We start from the raw sequence: 21,865 nt of genomic DNA on the forward strand, positions 1-21,865 counted from the left end.
AGGAGGGAGGGACCGTTTGAATGGGAGCTCCTTGGGGGCAGGAACGTCCCACCGTTTTATCACTGCTCTATTCCCAAAGCCTACAGTAGGCACTCAGTAAGTCTTTATTAAGAGAACAGAATGAAAGAATATTCCTGAAGAGTTGCGTGGGAACATGGTATGGGCGGGAGCCTGTTGGCGGGGAGAGGGGAGGGCATCAGGGTAGAGGAGGGACCGGGAGACCAAACACCTCTGTGTATCGAGTGCAGTTTTTACACTTGTACCACCTCTAAAAAGAAAATAAGGAGTAGAAAGAAAAAAAGCAGGACACTTTGGGCCTAAAAACAGGTAAAAAAAACATAAGATCTGGTCAAGAGTCTCCTACTGATACCATACGCCATTGCCGGGGAGGAGAAAAGGGTGACGTGTAGGACTAGCAGCCCCCTCCCCCCACTCCCCCTTTGCTTGGCCTCCCTGGGGGGCTCGACTGATCCTGGTTGTAAATATGGCAAACTCCGAGCCGTTCCTGACATAGGCAAATAAGGCTCCCATAAATAGCACAGCCTGCTTGCTTTGAATACTGAAGTCATTTCTGCCTGTTCTCCACGAAGCTGGTTTCACGGACGCCTCTGGAAATGGTAGGCACCCTTCGGAAAGGAAAAGCCCTGTGTGTTTCATCAGAGCCAATTCCTGTTACAACACTCTTCCAGCTCTAGCAGTATTTCCACATGTCCCATTTCAGTGCTCCTTTCAAAAGGTGGGGAGCTGAGGAAAGGCAGAGATTTTAGCATTTTCTAGCTTTGACAGAGAATTAGAATTTTACATAAAATATCTCACTGAAGTGCCATAACAGCTTTAGGCCGGAGATGGGATCATCCCATTTTATAGAGATCGGGACTCAGAGAAAGCAGGCGGACAGCAAGGACACCCGCCTCCCCAGGCCTGTCTATAAAACACATACTCTTTCCACCCTATTCTCTGCCTCCCTGCGAGGGTATGCTCTCTGCAGCGCACAAACAACTCACGCGAACCACCCCCTTTCGTCCTTGCAACCCTGAAATCCAGGAATTATTTTTCATTCCCATTTGCAGAGGACTGAATGTCTGTGTTCCCCCAAACCATTAGTATGTTGAAGCTTAATCCACAATGTGATGGCCTTGGGGGGGTGCTTTGGAAAGTGACTGGGTGGTGAGGGGGAGCCCTCCTGAAGGGCATTGGAGACCTCCTCTCCTCGGTTCTCTGCAGCGGGAAGATAACGAGCAGATGGCCATCGGCAAACCAGAGGTGGGCTCTCACCGGAAACTGGATCCTGGACTTGTCAGCCTCCAGAACTGGGAAGTAAATGCTGTTTAAGCCTCCCAGTCTATAATAATGCGTTAGAGCAGCCGGAGCGACTAAGACACCATTGTAAGGGGGAAACAGAGGCTCAGAGATGGGCACATGGAGGCAGCGTGGTGTAAGAGAGAAAGCACCAGTCTGGGAGCAGAAAGGCCTGACTTTTACCCCTGGCTTTACCCCCCCCCCAATGACCTTTGTGAACTTGGGCACGTCATGCCTCCTTTCTGGCAGACAGTTTTCTCTGCGAGGTGTGGTTATGGACTAAATGGTCTCATGTCCCCAGGAGCTCAAAGACTCTGTGATCCTAGGAAACGTCTAGGTGTTCTGGCAATGAGATCAGAACTTTAGTTGCAAAGGGAAGCCATCAGAAACTTAGGTACACAACAGGCTCTGGCGAGATATTTGCATTTGTTCCTATGCTGAAGTTCACACTTTCAAGTTTCTACAGTTACAATGTCTTAATCATAATGGCACTGCTTCTAGAGTGCCATTAACATTCCCATCGGAAATGGAAATGCCAAATTGCTAATAGCACCCTGGGGGCTCTGCGCCTCCTGCTACCATCGCCTGAAATGATTTTTTTTTTATCATATTTAAGTTTATTAAAATGCCAACCTTTTTTGCTTTCGAAACAGAGAGGTCTATGCCAGTGTTTTTACAGGGGGAAAGCACTGCGTGCACCAGAAATAAGCCAGCCCACATGTGCCCCGCCTCCCCTGAGCCTGTGGAAACATCTGAGGAGGCCGGCCGGCTGCCCATGGGGGCTTCCCCTCGATAGGGGGCGCTGCCAGGTCTAAGGCCCAGAACTGGAGCGGGGAGCCGGGATATCTTGCACATTAAGGTAGCCAGTACAGCAGAAAGAGACTCGGCACCCAAGTTTGAGTCTGGGCTCTGTCACTTGAGGCCCTGTGATGGTGGGCCTCTCCCAGCTTTCTTTTCCTGGCCAGTAACTTCCTGGCATTTCTGGCTGAGATTTGAGGATGGAATGAGCTTAAGGTGTGGAGAAAATGACACTAGCTAAGTAGTCTATTTACTATTCGCGTCAAGTAAATGAGGAAACTGAGGCCCAGGAAGATGAAGTAACTTTCCAGAACGTGAACCCGTGTCATCCAGCCCCAGAGCCTGAGTGGTCGACCAGTACACTCGGCTGCCTGTCCAAATAGAACAAGGTTCTCATTCGTAGTTATGCAGTTACACTGGCATGTCACCCAACGGGGATGATGTCTGCATCCCCAGATTTTCACAGAGCATCTCTCCTGGCTTTGGTAAGTTTGTCCCGGTCCCAGATCTGGCCTCCAGCCTTGCAAGTCCAGAGGCTAGCCTCTGTGCACATGGTAAAGACGGGCCCCTCTGAGTCAGTAGTTTCCAGTGAGTACTGACCACCACAGGAACCAGAACCCTCGAGCTGTCATGACCAATGGCGGTCACGTTATACGTAGAAGCCAAGTCAGAATCAGAAGCTTATCTGCAAAACCTGGGCTCAGAAGGAGGGGCGTTCAAGAATTTCAGTGGCTGGCAGCTGCCGGCTGGTGAACCCAGGCTCTACACGTGTGTCTCCTACCTGCTTCACCTGTGGGACAGTGAAATCTGAAGGTCCTCCAAGGCTTCCTCTTTGGGACAGCATATGGACCGACCACCCCCCTTCTCGCCCAACATTTGTCCCTGGGACTTGACTTTTCTAAGATCCCATGGCTGACCAATCCACTCCTGCTTATTAACTCATTTCTTCACATAAGAGTCTTTTTGTTTTCTACAAGGTATATAGAACTTGGAGGATGGGGAGCCTTTTTATCTCCCCGCGATGACTTTGAAGATCTCTGCTGTAATTCTTAATAAATGAGGCTCAAATTTATTTTTCTATTTTTCCATTATTTTTTTAAAGATTTATCTATTTCTTTGAGAAAGAGAGCATGCAAGTGGGGCAAGGGGCAGAGGGAGAGGGAGAGAGAGAGAATCCTCAAGCAGACTCCCTGCTGAGCGTGGAGCCCAATGCAGGGCTTGATCCCAGGACTCTGAGATCATGACCTGAGCAGAAATCAAGAGTCGGACACTTAACTGATTGAGCCACCCAGGTGCCCCAGTTATGCTCAAATTGAAATATTTAAGAGAAATCTTTAAGAGAAATCTTTCTCATCATTCCTAGCCCACCAGTTCTAGCAACAGACCACAAAGCCCCCACACATAGTAGGTGCATGATAAATGCCCACCTAATGACAAACACCTACCCTGGCGACATATTGGACAAGACACAGTCCTTGACCTCGGGCAATTTCACAGTCCAAAGAAGAAGGCAAAGGTGAATAGGTAACTATGACCCGGGATGCTAGAACTGAGACAGAGGCAAGAGGGTGGAGTGTTATAAGAGCAAGGAAGAGCATGTGTCACCATCCTGGGAGGGGAGATGCCAGAGAAGACTCCTCCGAGGGGACATCTGTTATAAAGGATGAGGAGAAGACTCACGGGCAAAAAGGCAGGGAGGGTTATTGCCGGCAGGCAACAGCATGGCACCTTTGAAGAATTCCCAGCAATTCACCAGGAGTGCAGTATATTAAGGGGGAGGGACGGACAGTGTGTGTGTGAGGGATCTGTGGGAATAGAAAGAGATAAGGCTTTGTCCCAGTTAGAAAGAAGGTGCCCCTTTCTCCAGCTGCACTTGAGCACCTCCCCTTGGCTGGATGGTCTGTGCACACACTGAGCAACTGTACACTGAGGCCGTTGGCGCAGTGTACTCTATCACCAGGGACATGTGCCATGGTTCTAGATGTCTGGAGTTGGTTCAGAACAGCCAGAACCTGAAAGATTAATGAGAGGGGTTTATTTTTTTTAATGATTTTGTTTATTTGAGAGAGAGTGTGCCAGCGAGCGAGAGAGCACGAGTGGGGTGAGGGGCAGAAGGAGAAGCAGACTCCCCGCTGAGCAGGGAGCCTACTGTGGGGCTCGATCCCAGGACCCTGAGATCACACCTGAGCCAAAGTCAGACACTTAACTGACTGAGCCACCCAGGCACCCCCCATTAGAAGGGTTTATTTTTTTTTATTATTTTTTTTTTTTATTTGACAGAGATAGAGACAGCCAGCGAGAGAGGGAACACAAGCAGGGGGAGTGGGAGAGGAAGAAGCAGGCTCATAGCAGAAGAGCCTGATGTGGGGCTCGATCCCATAACACCGGGATCACGCCCTGAGCCGAAGGCAGACGCTCAACCGCTGTGCCACCCAGGCGCCCCCCATTAGAAGGGTTTAAATCAAGGAAGTGACACAAGCACAACTGTGTTTTGGAGAGAATACTCGGGAAGCAAAGAGGCTGATCCATTGGTGAGGAGTCGAAGAGAAGGCTGAAGGATCTGGGGCACGGGCAGTACATGGAGACTGGGGCAAAGGCACAAGGCAGGGAGGGGAGCAGAAGGAAGGCTTTCAGAAGTGCTTGGAGGGCAGACTGGTTACAAAATTCAAGCGGACATGAGAGAAGAGAGGGTGGGTGAGGACAGGATGGTGGCTTGGTTCTCAGGCTTAGGGGACATAGATGTGAGACTCACACAGAGGGAGGGAGAAGAAATTGAATCCATCCAAGAATCGGCAGTAAAGAGGACCTGGAACAAGATGTCAGCGAACCCTGATATTTCTGAGACAGAAAGAAGTGTGCTGGGAGCAGGGTGGAGGCTGAGTACACGCTGGCCCTCTGGTCCTTCTTGCCCCCACTCAGTCTGAGGCGGAGGTATCTGTAGTGACCAGGGTGCTGAGTGGGGGTGGGGGTGGGGGGTGTTGGGGGACCAAGAGAAGGAAACAGCTGCCGTGGGGGTGGCTGTGTGGGGTTGTAGGCTGGGGACACCGAGAAGAACTGCCAGGCACGGATCGTTTTCTCCTGGCCTGACAGCTGCTGTCAGTCAGGGAACCAGATGGAATAATGAGGTAAGATTCTCCCAGCACAGAAGCTACCCTCTGGGAGCAAGGCAGGTGCTTTTAGACACAGAATTTATTCCCTGAACCACTAGAGGGCCACTGGGGCCAACGCGGTCCTTTGCTTACAGCAGTTCAGGAGGAAGCTCCCAGATGCCCGTCCCAGTTACAACCAGGAACCTGGCCTCCATCACCTTGGAAGGCCTGAGCAAGGGTATAAATGGAGGTGCATATGCCAGATGTCTAAATATTTAGAAACTATAAATTAAGCTTTTCCCATAGCTGGCCTGTATTTCCAGCCAGGGCCTTGAAACGTCTTCGCAATCTTCACCCTTGTATCCCAGAGGCTAAAGGAGCAAGCCCTTTCCCCGGTCGGCCCACCACCTGTGAGCCTGGGCCTGACAGGTCTGCTGGCTCAGGCCAGGCCAGCTCTGACCAGACCCTCTGAACTCAGGACCGGGACTGACACAATCAAGGTCCCCAGGAAGCCTAGGCAGGCGTGTACTGCTCCCTCAGTGTCATTTTGCCAACTCAGGATTTCCAGGCAGTTCGAAGCACCTCCCAATACTCCATCACCCGAGGAGAGAGAAGGCAAAGAACAAAGTTATCCTGTGGAAATTTCTCTGGCTAGATCCCCACCTTGCATAATTTGAAGCAATTATAAACAAAGCAGTCCTTCTGGAAACAACCCAATCTCTTTCCACTGACAAATGGTAAAACAAAACGTGCTACATCCAGACAATAGACTACTACTCGGTAATGAGAATAAACTGAATATCTGCAACGACGTGTAAAAAGCAACCCACGAAGCACCCAAAGCATTATGTTAAGTGAGAGAAGCCAGGCGCACAGAGGGCTGCATGCTGCATAATTCCACCTATATGACATTCTGGAAAAGGCAAGCTGCAGGGAGAGAAGGCGGACCGGTGGCTGCCAGAGTGGGATGGTGGGAGGGGATTAACTGCAAAGGGACAGAAGGGAATTTGGGCATATAAATGTTCTATGTATTGATGGTGTTGGTGGTTACACAACTGTATACATTTGTCAAAACTCACCAAACCTAACACTTTAAAAAGGGTGAGTTTTATAGTTTATAAATGATACCTTAATAAAGCTAACTCCCCAAATAAGTAAATAAGTAATTCATTCAGACCATCTTTCTCTGGTTTCCCAGGACAGAGGCTGTGATTTTCTCCTTCTTCCTTGGTCTGTGGGGTCCATTTCAACCCAGGTGACCCTCTCCTGTAATTACCCTTCACTCAGACAGACAGACAGACAGAGATTTAGATAGAAAACACTCTTGTATTTTGCAGTCAGTGAGATGTAGGCTCCTCTTAAGGGCAGGCCCAAGGCAGGGAAAGTGTGGGTCATCTATCCAGGGCTGAAGAACAGCAGGAGAACGTCACAGACCGAAAACACCTCCTTTGATGAATCTGGATATGCCTCAACTTCTACCACCCAATAAATTCTCTCATCACACAACTCTTTTTATTTTAAGTTTGTTTGCTTGCCTATTTTTAGTTATCTCTACAGCCAACGTGGGGCTCCAAATCATAACCCCAGATCAAGAGTCACACGCTCTTCCCACTGAGCCAGCCGGGCACCCCCACACAACTCTTTAATAGTAACCCTTCTATGAATGCAGAGTCTTTCTTGAAATTTTGAATGTGTGTTTTTAAGGAGTTCCATAGGTCGTTGTTTTTAAATGACTATTTTCCCCCTAATTTACTCGCTTGGCAAATTTGAAGTTTTTCATGGGTTGGATTTGCTTATAAGGGAGTATACCTGACAGATAAGCCATCGTGCCTCCATTTTGTTTGACGGATATGCCATGAGTGTGTTTCCCCTGTGGTGGGGCCCAACTGAAAACCAGAAAAACAGAGGGCAGAAGGGTAGAAGATGATAGAAAACACCCGATAAACACAGTGCATTTCTGTTTATCTCTCTGATGTGGGCTCGCAGATGCTCGCACATCCTTCCCAGTCTTATATCTCACTACGTTACATGAAATCATAGGAGCCACTTCCTTTGAAAGTATGCCTTATACTTAGAATAAAAATGAGAGCAATGGCTTTTTAAAAATTGTCATGCCATGGGTACGACTTTCGGCACCTGTCACACCAAAGGGCTGCTCTTGACTCTGGGGGTCTAGGAAGTCTGTAATCCCCCCTGAAGTCGCATAGCCTTTCAGTGACTCAATTTACTCCCATGTCAAATGGGAATAACAAGAACTCTCTTCCTTTTTCTCGCGTGACCGCGGTGAGGGTCCGAGGCATAGGGGAAAGGGCTTTATGAACTCCGCAACGGCACGAGCCAGTGAGAGCTGCTGCTGGATGGCTCTGAGTCACAGGCAGCCAGGCAGGACAATGTGACTCCCTCCCAACGCCAAGGCCCCCTAGCCTTTAGAGGAGGCCCCCCAAACTTGTTTGTGGTGGCGATATTTTTCTTTCTGGTTTATAACCAGCCGGCAGGCAGCCCCCTTTCCCCTCCTCCTGCTCACAGGAACACCGTCTAGAGATTCAGCGTCTGTCCTGAATATGGGATCCTGGAGCACCAGGCCAGTCGGGGTCCCCCAGCTTACCCTGAGCTCGCTCCACCACCAGTGCGCACTGAGAAACCGTGGGGGTCAGCACTACAGCCGGGCCCTCCATTGTCCGGCCCCACGGGTCAGCGAACAGGCTAATGGGGCCCGTTCAGGGAGGTGGGGTACGAACAATGGGAACAAATCTCTGCGGGCCGTGCTCCCAAGAGGCGAAGTGCTGGCAGGATTTCCCCCGAGCTAATCAATTCCAGAACCACTCAACCAGGGTGCTGAGCCTCCGAGGTCGCTGACTCACAAAGGGCCACACTGGTGCTGGGGAAATGAGAAACCATTGCACCGAAGGGAAAGGAAATGAGATTGTTTAGCAGAGATAAGAGAGGACCGACGGGACAGCCCAAGCCCGGGCAGACCTGAAGTGAGGGAGGATAAGCGCCTCTCTGGGCAGGGAGCCACTCCCCTCAGGCGCTTGGAGCTCTCCCCCCCCCCCCCCATAGCTCCCACCATGGCCTCCCCCCACTCCACCTGCTGGCCAAGCGGGACCTCACAGTTACTCGGGGGCACCTAAGTCCTTGATCCTTAGAGCAAGAAGGGGCTGGAGACACCACCGGCCTGCGGGTGCCCAAACTTTTCACCCCTCCCAGCTCTTCTGAGGCCCCTTTCTACAGGGATCCCACCTTTGGGAGACTTTAAAACAGCTGCCTTTAAGGAACACCTGCTCCTTTGGGTTGTTGACTGGCCTGAAAATTCTTCCTTGTTATCTCGTCCAATGCCAACAAAACCACGGGGAAGGAGGTATAATCAAATCTCTATGTGACATATGAGGAGGCTCACTCTAGAAGAGGTGCATTTGCTGAAAGACTACAGCTAGAAAACAGGAGAATCAGAAGCGACACTAGGTCTGTGTGGCTTCAAGGCCCCACAGGCTGCCAGCATTTAAGAAGGAGCTCGTGCCCCCAGCAATTGTACTCCTAGCTATACGCTCAAGAAAAAGGACCTATGTGTCTACATGCAAACTTGTCCATAACTGTTTATAGCAATAGTCAAACGGTAGAAACAACTCACATGTCCATCCACTGACGACTGGGCAAACCAGATGTGAAGCATCCATACGGGGGAAGAAGATTTGGCCACGGGAAGGAATGAAGCACTCATACATGCTACATCGTGGGTGATCCTTGGAAACATTTTACTAAATAAAAGAAGCCAGCCACAAAAGACCACATAATATAGGATTTCGCTTATATGAAATGTCTAGGTTAAGTATCTATATTAAATACTGATATAGAAGTAATTATATGTGATTATGTACAATAAGTGAATTAGTATATGATACCTAATTACAAGATACAGAAAGCAGATTCGTGAGTGCTCAGGACTGGGGGCAAATGGGGGGCTAAGGTGGCAATCCCTCAAGGGTATAGGGTTTCTTTCTGCGGTGATGGTTGCACAGATCTGTGAAGATACTAAGATCCCGTGAGTCGTACACTTTAAAAAGCGCCTTGTAGGGCATGTGGATATGTCTTTATAGAGCCATTCAAGAGAAAATCGTCCATGCTATGACTGGCATAGCATGACTCTCTTAGGCTCTCGTATGTCCCGTGCTGGTTTTGGCTTGTGAAGACTGAGAAGCAGAGGCTGCGTGGGGCCGTGGAAAGAGCAAGAGCTTTGGAATCAGTGACCTTGGACAACTTGTTTAGCCTGTCTCAGCTCTGGTTCCCTGTCTGTAAACTGGGGTTAGTAAGCGCCCCTATGCCTTACCAAGTTGTTGCCGTGTACAGGAAAGCCCCCCGCCCCTCCAGTTCTAACATGCCCTGATTTTGAAGTGTGAGGCTTGAGTGAAGAGGAAGAGGTGGGTGGTGTCTGTCTGTGGACAGAGAGGTTCGCCTTGAGTTGAAGTCACACACGCCCACGAGGGATCCTTCTCTCCTGCGTGGACCACAGGCTGGTCAGCCGGAGGGCTGGAAGGGGGCTTTGGGGACTCACTGCCCCCATCACGTCCCCACATAAGAGAGATAAGGTAGAAGTTAGAAGACGGGGGATTTGTGTGAGCTCTAGGGACAGCCCTGCCGCCCTTGGAAACCGGTGGGAGTAAGACAAATGAGAGAGCGGAGAGGAGGCCAGACTCCTATAGAATTGTAGCTCTTTTTCAAGGCAGCGGGATGGGTTGGACGGTTCTGATGTATGCCTTCCCAACGCCGAAGCATGTGCCAAAAATGCAGAGGTGCTTTTCTGAAAACAACTGGAGGATAGAAAGAGGTATGAAAAAAAGCGAGACAAGTAAAAAACAAAGCAAAAAACCCCAAACAATTTGGTAACAGAGGTACTTAAATCCTAGGAAAATGGTACTAACACGCCAGCCATAGTGGTGAAGCACAAGTTCTGTATTTATGAATTCGCCCACTCACTAAAATTTACTGTTAATTCCAAAATCACTCCTCATGGTACTTTCGAGGGCATTCAAGGACATGAGCAGAGCAGCAAAAAATTTGAGTCACCCCGCGCTCGTGTTCCCAGCTGAGGTCAGACGAAGGCTCGGCCTTCTGGTTTCAGCTCTCCTACTGTAAACACGTGTTTTGTTTGTTTTGTTGCTGTCTATGTAGTGCTGTGTTTTCTGCCTCGTTTCCCTCTTGGTTGGTGACTCCGCTACATAAAAGCACCCCTGGATGTAGCGTTGAAGTGCTGTCTGGTGTTCCTGAGGAAGCTTTCCTCAGAGAGCGGCCATGTGCCCTACAGAGAGCATCCGTTTGTCGGTCTTCATTCAGGCCTGCAGTGTGAACGCATCAACAGTCTACATTCCACAAGGTGTCTTCCAACCAAAACACACACGAAAAAAGGTTCGGTATTGATCAGCTGACAAAAATGCTGTGACCAGAAGTTCCCAGGCACCTCACCCGGCATTTTCTCCAGGAACTGCTCTCTGCTCTCCAGCGCTCAAGCCTTTACAGGCCGCGACTACCATAAGCATGAGCACTGGCCATACGTGCTCTGTGTTTTTAATGTATGGTCTCATTCAAACACCCACAAAGTAGGAGTTATCTTTGTGCTCCAGGTAAGGAAGTTGAGGTTATCTCTATTAACGTGACTTAGAGCTCCCGTGTGGAAGTGGGAGGATTTGAATCCATTTCCCTCTCACCCTCCAGAGAGGAAGGGAACTCTCTGGACTGGGAGCCGGAATGCCAGTTCTTAGAAAAGGCTGACCAGGCCTATATCAGGGCTGGTGGGAGGGCACCGGGAGAGCCGAGCGTCGTCAAGAACGGGGCCTATCTGAGAAAGGAAGGGGAAAGATCTGGACACGATCCTCCAGGTGTCGTCTGGTCAGCCTCTGGCTGAGCAGTGGGGAAAAGATCATCACGAACAGCTCAGAAGAGAGGCACCAGAATGAGGAGCGTGGGTGCTGACCACACCAAGGGAGAAGCAATGGAAGGAACAGGAATTGTTCAGCCTAGAAATGAGAGTGTGGAGACCTACGGGAGGGCTATCTTGGGAATGAGAACTAGAAGGAAAGCAGGTTCAGAGTTACAGGAAGCAGGTTGTGACTCAGTGTAAACACCATTTTCTGATACTCAGAGCTCTCCAACAGGCCAGGATTGGGGACTGGTGGTCCATAGGCTAAATCCGGCTGCAGACACACTATGTTGCTTCACAGCGTTTCTGAAAAATTGTATGTCATTGCCCTGCTGTGGGACGTGCGTCTCCGGTTTCCGGAGCTTGTGCCGCTCCCTGTGCTTCGAGTCCTCCGTCACTCATGTGTAACTTGACATGCTCTTCAGGTACAGGGGTGACTGATTCAGAAAATAAAAATACAGGATGCACAGTTAAATCTGAATTTCAGACAAATGACAAATCCTTTTTCGTGTAACTATGTCCCATGCAATACTCGGGATATACTTATACTGTCTCTATAGTTAGTTATATCCCAGTACTTGTGATTTACTAATACTGTCCCATATTCAGTCTGGCAGCCCTACCCTGGAGCCCTGAACTAGGAGCCCCAGATGCTGCATTTTGAGGAAGTGGGTCTACATCTCGGAAATATTCAACGACTTGCCTCAGAGGAATGCTAGGGATGGAAACAGGGCTGAAATGGTCTAAATAGGCCCTTGTCTTCCTTTCTTGAGATCCCCCATTTCAGAGAGACAAAACAATAAAAGCTAGAGGGAGGTAATCATTCTAAATAACAACCCTGGGTGCTACTCTGGTGTGCGTGACAGGTGGATGCTGGCTTGTGCTGGATGGAACAGCAGAATGTTCTACCGGAAGTGGGATTGATTGATAGATAAGGACATAAAAGGTTTTTGACCTCTACTAGTCAATTGCTAGTAAAATGCTTGTTAAGTGCAAGTTGATTGACATGTCTACCGCCGGGGAGAATGGCGGCAATCCCTTTCTGGATCAGGGCATGAACCAAGAGGCATCCAACATCCCGAAATGATGATTCTGCTTTATCTGTCAAAAGCCATCTTCTACTTCCCTGAGACTGAGGTAAGTCATCCTGACACTTGTTTTCCTATCCTGCTGCCAGAAGTGCGTTTCTGGTTGTTGTTTTTTTTTTTTTTTTAAGATTTTATTTATTTATCCGACAGAGATAGAGACAGCCAGCGAGAGAGGGAACACAAGCAGGGGGAGTGGGAGAGGAAGAAGCAGGCTCATAGCAGAAGAGCCTGATGTGGGGCTCGATCCCAGATCGCCGGGATCGCGCCCTGAGCCGAAGGCAGACGCTTAACCGCTGTGCCACCCAGGCGCCCCTGGTTGTTTTGAACAGACTGTGACCGACTCCCCAGGGCCTGGAACATGGCGGCAGTTGATAGGAGAGCAGAGGCTGGCCCTAATGCACGGTTACCACAGCCTCAGTTTCTTCTGCAGAAAAGGAGGGGCAAGACCTCTGAGGTCATTTCCAGAAATTGTGCCGCTGGAAGTGTCAGTGGTCTTTGGTCATCAGCTAGCCTTTCTGCACCCTCTTCCTGACCTCCAAGGAATTAGGATGTTTACGTTCAGTGGGACTTGAGTGAGCACTTGGTTCAACTCCCTCATTTTGGAGATAAAGCAAGTTCCCTTCCTGGTAGGGTGACGAGGCCCAGAGCTCTCTGTGGCTCAGTGGGTGGCCTCCCATTCTTCGTCTATGGTTCATCTTGCCTCCCTCCCTTATGTTTACCCAAGTCTCTCAAGGTCCCTCACTCAAAACAGAGAAAATGACAAAGGGCTGGGGAAGTTAACAAAATGAAAAAAAAATATTTGGGGGAGAGAATGCACTACACACAAGAGTAGACGGAAGTGCACACAAAGGGAGTATCAGTAGCAGTTCTAATATGTCCTTTTCTGGAACAGCTCCTAGGAGACCTGGGCTCTGCCCTCTCTTTTAAAGACAGGTGCATCCAGAACGTCCCCAGGTTGCCTCAGATGCTCACTAAGTATTCCCAGTGATGCCGGGTTTCCTTCACCATTCTCCTCTTCATCAAGATTAAACAGAAAATCTCAGGGGTTACTCAAAGTGAGTAAAACTCAGTAAAACTCCATTTCGACTACTGTAAAGTCAGGACAAATTATTTGAGATGTGCTTTTGACAGAAAGACTGAGCTTAAAGTTGAGAAGTAACTGACCCAGCAACCTCTGAATCTTAAACCAAGGCCTTCAGGTGACTTATGGCTCCAAAATTTTCAAGTGATGGCTCTGTTTTCACTGTCCATTCTTGATAGGTATTCTGTCTCCTCCATGAGAACTTAAGGGGACCCTGCCCTTTCCGCCTCTTACATTTCTCAGCGTTTTGTATTTCCATTATGCACGCGGACCCCCAGCTGGCAGGTGTTGAATGAATGAGTTGGAGATGAAGAGAAAAGAACAGGGGCCGCGGAAACAAATATCCTGGACCAAACCCCGGTTCCTCTGATCACCAGCTGGTAAACTTGGGCAAGTTTTTAGTTTCTCTAAGCCTCTGTTTTCTTATTTGTAGAACGCAAATAAACTACCTCTGCTACAGGGTTGTTGGGAAGAGAAAATAGAATAATGAAGGCACTCAATTAGCAGTGGCTATTACTATTGCACCTGCTGAATCAATACCGAACTTAAGCAAGCAGAACCACCACATGGCAGTGTGATTTTCTAGCCTTTAATGCAGTCCCGTCTGTTCGGCACAGTTATCGGTTGGCAATCTGAAGGATGAGTTGCTTTGTGTAACTGCCCACTGTGGTGGGCACTACGGTACTGGTCCCTCAGAGTGTTTAAGGAGAGGCATCACAGTCAACAGTGGAATGCGTGCCAGTTGTTTTATTTAGGATGCCCATTTGGATGACAAAGCCAGCCAGCATGTAGCCCCCAGGAAGAAACTCGTGGCCCCATCGACATCATTACTCCACGATGCGGCGGAAAGACTGCACAGCTGGGGAAGCTGCACCCCAGTCGATGGGCTTCCGGTACTCCTTCTTGTCCAGGAGGTACTGCCTGCCACGGTAGTTGGGTAGCTCGTAGAAAATCCAAACTCCGTCCAGCACCTTACTGGAGTGGACCTCTCGCATGTGAAATTGCTCCATGATGGAAGGGCAATCTTCAGTGGTTTCGTACATCTGACCGTTAAAATCTCCTTTCTCAAAGATCTGAATCTTATACTGGCCTCCGCTAGACTGGAAAAACACAGGAGGAAATAAACCACGATGATTATGAAAACCACCAACAGGTCAAGAACTCTGAGAATGGTGTGGTTCAGAACCCACCACCTTGAAAGCTAGGCGATCTGATCTCCCATCCCCACTGTGTACTGACTGAAACAGCCGACTTTCGGTAAGAAAAACTTAATGCCTTAAAGTACTCAGGAGGTAGAGAGAGTGCTCTGGAAATAATTCGTGTATTCAGTCTTGTGATGAACTGACCTTAGGTTTTATGTAAGCCTCAGCAGCTGACAGAAGAAAACACCCCATTAAAGGGTAGGAAAATGTTAAGAAAATGCTTTCACATAAAAGTAAGAAGAAAAAGGAGGGGGGAAGTAGGGGAAAGAGACAGAGAGAGCTGGAGCAGGCGAGCGAGCGAGTGAAGGAGCGGGATCGGAGGGGCCCTGGACTCACCAGGTGAACAGCTCGGCAGGAGCTGAGGCGGTCGTTGAGGCCCATCCAGTGCTGGTACTCGGGGTACTCGCCCCGAGGTAGGATGTACATGTAGCCCGCGAAGTTGGGCCTTTCGTACACGGCCCAGGTGCCTCCTTCCACTCGAATGGAGTTGCAGCGACTCAGGTACATGTGGAAATCTGCGCAGTCGCAGTCACACTCATAGTGGCGGCCTTGAAAGTGCTTGTCCTCATAGAAAGTGATCTGAAGCGTGGGGCGAACAAAGACAAGAACTGGGGAGTTGGGCGGCGTTATTCATGAAAAAATAAAGACCAAGGACATATTCCCCACTTTGGAAATTCCTTCCTCTTCAATTCTGAGGAGGAAGTATAGAGTTCTACCTCACCTCACAACACCCACCTTCTTCTGGCAGACAACTTTAGTTGTCAACAACAGGAATGAGAACTTTCTGAAGGCTTAAAACGAAGCAAAACAAAAGAGTGCCACTAAGATAAGCCAGACCCAAGTTCATGGCTTCCTCCTTTCGGATCCCATAACTCACGGTACTTAACGCATAAGAAAACAAATTATCCACTTATATATCTCTCTCCCATCAGACTCCTTCTAGACTTGTTCCAGCAGCAAAGGCCCAACCTTATTTAAGCTATGGACCCCTGTATCCAGCACTGGACAAACCCTCAATAAATGTTGGTTGAAGATGAGTGAGTTCCAAATGCAGACGTTCACTCTAGGTGATATGGAAGATACATAGAGAAAAATAAAGCAGACCTTAGCTTTAGAGAGCTTATTTTAGATGGATATAGAGCATACACATGACAATATCTCATGCTCTGTATTTTTATTGTATTGCCAACAGAGTAGTTACAAAGTAACAAAATGACAAGTCATGAGTGTTCTTTGCCTCAAACTCTCACCAAGTTTCTCCCACAATCTTTGGGGTAAACTTGAGACCTCTGATTGGCATGGCAGCATACAGCCCTGAGAACCGGGAAATGATAAACCTGGGCTCTGGAGCTGCATCTCTAAGGTCAGACTCACTGCTCCAGGCAAGCTGCCTCGGTGGACTCCTGCTTCCCACTTGTCAGATGAAGGACTAGACTAGATTGAAGCCCTGGCTGTAAAAATAAAACGTTCCCGTTTGCAACAGGAGATAGAGTTCCCAGGCACTCCTGGGGATTCGTAACGCAGTTTCTGAAAACCACCAGCCCAAATGGACTGTAGAGTTTGCCCCTTCTCGTTCTAGAACTCTACAATCCAAGATAAATGCTAGTTTATCGTTGAAAGCACAAGTGTCAGGGAGTCAGGCAGTTAATTCCCTAGCGTTATGCCGCCACCTTGTGGCTAATTTGCATTATCGGTTTAAAAGAAGAAAAACCATGTCAAGCACTATGTTCATAGGAAAGGAGTAGGGCCAGGTAGTCTTGAGAGGATCTCTGAGGTGAAGACTGAAGGATAACGGGGGGGGGGGGGGGGGGGGTTTCCGGAGGCAAATGGAAAAGGATTGCCTGTTCAAAGGCGTAAAGGAATAAACGAACATGGCCCACTCTAGCGACAAGCAGTTCCTCGAGCCTGGTGCATACAGAGTATATGGTGAAGTGCTGGGAAATAAAGCCGGCAGCCTGCCACGGACGCCGTGCTAGAATCCCTTTGGTGACGCCATGCACGGTGCGGTGGGCTGGTCTGTGCATGGAAGCAGATGGTTGCTGTGGGTGCGGTGAGAGCTGGTGCGGGCCAGCAAACGGCAACTGCTAGCTGAATGACACGGAGGGAACACACAGTCGAAAGGAATGGAGGATTTGGTGACTGCTCAGACGTAAGGAATGATGGAGAGGCAGAAACCAAGAATGACTCACAGAAGGCCACAAAACCTCAATGTTTTCTACCCCAGGGGTAGCTTTCTAGATTATAGCCTACTGATGGTGATTTCCTTCCACCTTAATCTCCCCTTCCTGTCTCTCTCCCCTCTCCTGTTTCCTGTTCCCTACGAGCTTCCTTACCCCTTCCCACCCCTACATCATCTCCTTCATTTCCTTTCTTCCCCTCCCAAATTTCTCTTCCAGCTCCATTTCCCACTTCAGCACAGCAGACTGAGAGATACATGGGGTCCCAGGTTATAGATGAAGACGAAATTGCAGACCACTAGTTACTAGCTCTGGGACCTTGGCTAGGCCACTGAACCTCTCGCTAAAGCTCAGGCTCTTCCTTTGTAAGACTGGATGACAATATCCAGGGCAGAGGGTTGTTCTGAGGAGGGATAATGCCAATAAAGCGCTTAGTTTAATCTGGTTCACAATTGCCAATAAACCTTTGCTACGGTTTACAGATAAAGAAGTTACATGACTTGCCCAAGGTCAATAGCTAGTTACCAGTTTGTTGCAGGCAAGTGAATGGACTGCCGAGCAAAACTCCTGGTTAGTGACCTGTGATTCATTTTATCTTATCTCCCTTTGCTGTCTTCCCGCCTGCACAGCTAGCTCTGTTCAACAAACACCATTTACTCTCTTAGTAATGGAACAATGGAGTCTGAGCAGCTTTCCCCAAGGCCTGTGGAAAGATCGTAAGGAAAACTAAGGTAACTTCACTAAGAATTAATAGATTCTAAACTCCTTAATGTAACTTTAATTCAGTTTACCTTTGGTTTTTGGACAACTAGTCACCAAAAAAGAGGCTTTGCAAGGGATCTGTTATAGGAAATAAAGTTAATACCTTTTTTACTTGAATGTTTCTCACACTTAGTGCCCTCTGCACATTTGCCTGGCTAACATCTATATTTCAGAAGTGGAAATATACACCATGTTCTATAAGGTCACCTTGCTGTCCACCCTTCTGTCAGACTAGCCAACCATCCCAAGGCTGAAACGTACAGTATTGCTATGGAGCATTACTGAGCTCCAGAACCAAGCTTTCCTTTCAGCAGGAGACCTTCCAAATCTCAGAGCCCAGAGGATGTTGTACTTCTACTCAATTTCCATTTGCAGAAGAACCATGAAATCTAATCTATGGTGAGCTGAGAATCTTGGGCAAAAAAATTTTTAGAGAAGACTAAGAAATAGTGCTGGAGATTTCCCTAAAATTGTTACAAAATTCCTCTCATTTTCATTTAGTTTTTGAAAAATAGCCTACTAATCCAATATAGCAGAAATAAAAACGCTGAGTATTCCAGAGGTAACACAAACAATTTTAGTAAAATGCATTGTTTTCGCCAAGCCCATAACTCTGATTAAATTGCTAGTAAGATAGAGGGACAGGGAGAAGCAATAGAGAAAGAGATTAACTTGCTCTTTTGGCCTAGCATGCAAATTAGCTAGCCACGTAAACAGCGCATCTACAAGAAATAAGAGAGCACACTATTACTACTGTGGAAATCTATGGCAGCAGCAGGGGTATTTTCGTCTGAGAGGGTTCTTTTTCAAGATTTTATTTTTTATTTATTTAAGAAAAAGGAAAAGAGAAAGAGCACACAAGCAGGGGGGCAGAGGGAAAGGGACAAGGAGACTCCCCGCTGAGCAGGGAGTCTGGCACAAGGCTCAATCCCAGGACCCTGGAATCATGACCTGAGTCGAAGGCAGACACTTAATCGACTGAGCCCCCCGGGCGCCCCTAAGAGGTTTCTGTAACAGACTTCCCTCGAGGCCTATGGATATTCCTCTAAGGACTTACAATTCCTTTCAGTGGGATTTGCACGGCCTACTTTCAAGAACCTCAGAGCACTAAAGACACTGTCTCATTTGTCTCCTGTAATCTTTAAGATGATGAGTATGATTATTAGTTTTATTTTCCAAGTGGAAAAAAAAAAAACAGGCACTAACCAGTTCTGGAACAAGTTAACAGGTGCCTCCTGACATGATATGATGGGAAGTACTTGATGTTGCCTATGTAACTTTCTGGCCAAAGATGGTTAGTCTGAATCTAAGCATGAGGAAACAGACAGACAAATGCAGATTTCAGGACTTCCTACAAGACACTTGGTCTGGACTTTGAAAAATGTTAATGACTCAAACAACAACAAAAAGGTAGGGTGACTGTTCCATATAAAAGACGCTAAAGGAGAAAATGGTTAAAGAAACACGGCAACCAAATGCAGTGCGTGATGCTTGACTGGATCCTGTATCAGGGGAAAAGCCAGCCGTGAGGCACATTTGGAGATGCAACTGGGGGAAATTCAATTATAGTCTGAATATTATGTATCATATTTGTTGTAAATTTTGGGGACAAGATAACGCTAGTATGTTTATTTTTGGAGATACATGCTTAAAAATGGCAAAATAATTAAGTCTATTTATTGTCAAATGTACAGAGAGAGAGACAGAGACCCAATATAGCAAAAGGCTGACAACTGGAGAATAGAAGTGAGTGATATACAAGCATTCGTTCAACATTTCTTTCTTATTCTTTTAAGGTTCAATGGGTTCAAGACTTTTCAAAGTAAAGAGTTGGGGGGCGGGGCGGAAATCAGGCACAGATGGCTTTGCCTACACTCCCTGGTCAGTGGAAGAGCTCAAATAGAGAATGAAGGTAGTTGCCCTCATTCCTAAAGCCCTGCCTAAGAATCAATTTCCAGTCTAACTGTGAATCAAATACTTTAGAGGCAATTTTCCTAATGTAAGTAAGCACCTTATTTCAGGAAATGGGTAACAGTAACTGCTTGAATGAAGTGGATATGTAGGATTTAATTCATTTGATGGTCTTTTAGACCATTACTGGTTGAGGCTAACTTTCACAGAGCAGATTTTTTTTTTTTTTTTTTTAAGAATTTATCTTTAGGGGGCGCCTGGGTGGCACAGCGGTTAAGCGTCTGCCTTCGGCTCAGGGCGTGATCCTGGCGTTCTGGGATCGAGCCCCACATCAGGCTCCTCCGCTATGAGCCTGCTTCTTCCTCTCCCACTCCCCCTGCTGTGTTCCCTCTCTCACTGGCTGTCTCTATCTCTGTCGAATAAATAAATAAAATCTTTAAAAAAAAAAAAAAAAGAATTTATCTTTAAGGGGTGCGTGAGTGGCTCAGTCGTTAAGCGTCTGCCTTTGGCTCAGGGTGTGATCCCAGGGTCCTGGGATCGAGCCCCGTATCGGGCTCCCTACTCTGCTGGGAGCCTGCTTCTTCCTCTCCCACTCCCCCTGCTTGTGTTCACTCTCTCGCTGGCTGTCTCTCTCTCTGTCAAGTGAATAAATAAAATCTTAAAAAAAAAAAAAAAGAATTTATCTTTAAGTAATCTCTACACCTAACATGGGGCTCAAACTTAAAACCCTAAGATCAAGAGTCACATGCTCTACTGACTGAACCAGCCAGGTGCCCTGCACAGAGCAGAGTTTTTAACTAAATACTAAAAGTTTTCTACTCCATGTACTCCTTTTATCAGCAAGTTCTACTCCTGGGAAAATTCATAGAATATTGGTTGCTGGAAGGCAGAAATCATGATGATATTTACACGTTGTATACCTGCACAGTATTAAACATCGCCCCCCCACACAAAGATAAACCCTTTTGGAGAATTTATTTGGAGAAAATTAAATTTGGAGAAAAATAAACTTTTGGAGAATTCTGTTAGAGTAGAAAATATAATGAGCATTTCTTAATCTTCTCTCCCAATCCCAGCCTGCAAACCACTATCATACTCACCTCCAGGCAAAGAAGCAAAAGCTTTTCTCCACATTTCTTTCAATGTATCTTTAGGTATGTTGGAAAAGAAGAAACATTCCAAAAGAAAGGAAAAACGGGAAAGGAAAGGTACGAAGGACAAGAAAGTGGTAGGCTACAAATCAGTATGGCCGCTTTCTTACCTTGGTTCCGGATTTAGACATCTTGGTGCATAGGTTGGTTTCCCCAGTGCTGGAATCCAGAATGGCTACAGAGAGTTAGAGGCACAGAGACATTTATACTGGGCTGGTTTCAAATCAAACATTTGCTTAGTCATGAGAATAGGATCCAAAAATTGAGTCAGTCATTTAGAGGCTATTGATGGTTTCTAGAAAAACAATTGGGATTATGAAATAAAGGAAAGCTTCAGTACCCCTTCTAATGCTTACCAAGCCTTGCTGCATTATAGACTTTGCTGAGTCAAGGCACCAAAACCCAGCCAAAGTTTTCAAAGTTAAAAACAAAAAAGTCCCCTTACCTGGGCAATTTGGTTTTCTAGCAAGCCGCCACCTTGAAATCCCCCCGGTCTTCTTTTTACTTCAATAGAGCTTGCTGGAGAGTCAGAAGACCACCCTCTAATTCTGAACAGAAGTGACATTTCCAAAGCAACAAAATTTAATGACTACTAAACACAATGCATGATCTTATGTTTGGAAAATGTCACTACAAAGGACATTTTCGGGAGGATTAGCAAAAATTTTAATCCAGACTGTATATGGTGCCATTGTGAAATTTCCTGAATTTAATCAATTTAGTAATTTATACTCTGACTACATAGGAGAATGTCGTTATTTTTTAGGAAATACATGCTAATGTCTTTCGGAGTAAAGTTTTAAGATGTCTGCAACCTACACTCAAATTGTTGAGCGAAAATACTTCTACTGTCCAGAGCGGTAAAGTGAATGTGACGACATGGTAGCAAGCGGTAAATCTAGACAAGGGGTGTGTGGGGATTCGGATTCTTGAAACTGTTCTTTAAGTTTGAAAATTTTTCAGGACACACATGCAGGACACACAATCCACAAGAAAGGGCTATACAGAACGTAGCCTGAGAGACAGAAAGCTACCGTGAGAATTACGGTCCTGCCAAGGTTGAGCTAAGCCCAACGTGCCGCCTGCTTGGTGGCATTTTTCTGCCATGATATCCTATGGGAACCTGTTCAGAGGACACTTCTTGGCACCTATTACACCTCTGACTTTTGGAATGAGATTACATTTTATGTAAATTCAAAGAAACAACAAATCAATCCTTCTCCATTTTCTTTTTCTTGGTCAAGTATATTCTTTCTAAAAGTCCATCTTCCTCATGGTTTCATTAATTAAGCTCTCCAATAAATGGGATGCCGCCAAGATACATTATAGTCAATTCAGAAAACGGTAAATGTGCCTTGATAGGAAGATTACTGAGAAACAAATTAGTAAGTTATGT

General features: G+C 47.2%; 1 protein-coding gene across 2 annotated transcripts; it reads right to left on the reverse strand.

Annotated features, from left to right (window-relative positions):
- Nucleotides 1-13,993: 13,993 nt before the first annotated feature.
- On the reverse strand, nucleotides 13,994-21,857 carry CRYGS (crystallin gamma S). Of its 2 annotated transcripts, XM_026497079.4 has the most exons (4): nucleotides 20,915-21,857; nucleotides 20,580-20,644; nucleotides 14,805-15,047; nucleotides 13,994-14,366 (listed from the first exon to the last, which is right to left on the reverse strand). In XM_026497079.4, the coding sequence occupies exons 2-4, from the start codon at nucleotides 20,598-20,600 to the stop codon at nucleotides 14,094-14,096; spliced, it is 537 nt and encodes a 178-aa protein (XP_026352864.1). In that variant the 5' UTR covers nucleotides 20,601-20,644; nucleotides 20,915-21,857; the 3' UTR covers nucleotides 13,994-14,093. The 2 variants fall into 2 exon arrangements, with proteins under 2 accessions (XP_026352864.1, XP_057162643.1); XM_057306660.1 differs by lacking the exons at nucleotides 20,580-20,644; nucleotides 20,915-21,857 and adding an exon at nucleotides 18,614-19,540.
- Nucleotides 21,858-21,865: the final 8 nt, after the last annotated feature.

Source organism: Ursus arctos, unplaced genomic scaffold (genome assembly GCF_023065955.2).
Source record: "Ursus arctos isolate Adak ecotype North America unplaced genomic scaffold, UrsArc2.0 scaffold_4, whole genome shotgun sequence".
Taxonomy (NCBI): domain Eukaryota; kingdom Metazoa; phylum Chordata; class Mammalia; order Carnivora; family Ursidae; genus Ursus; species Ursus arctos.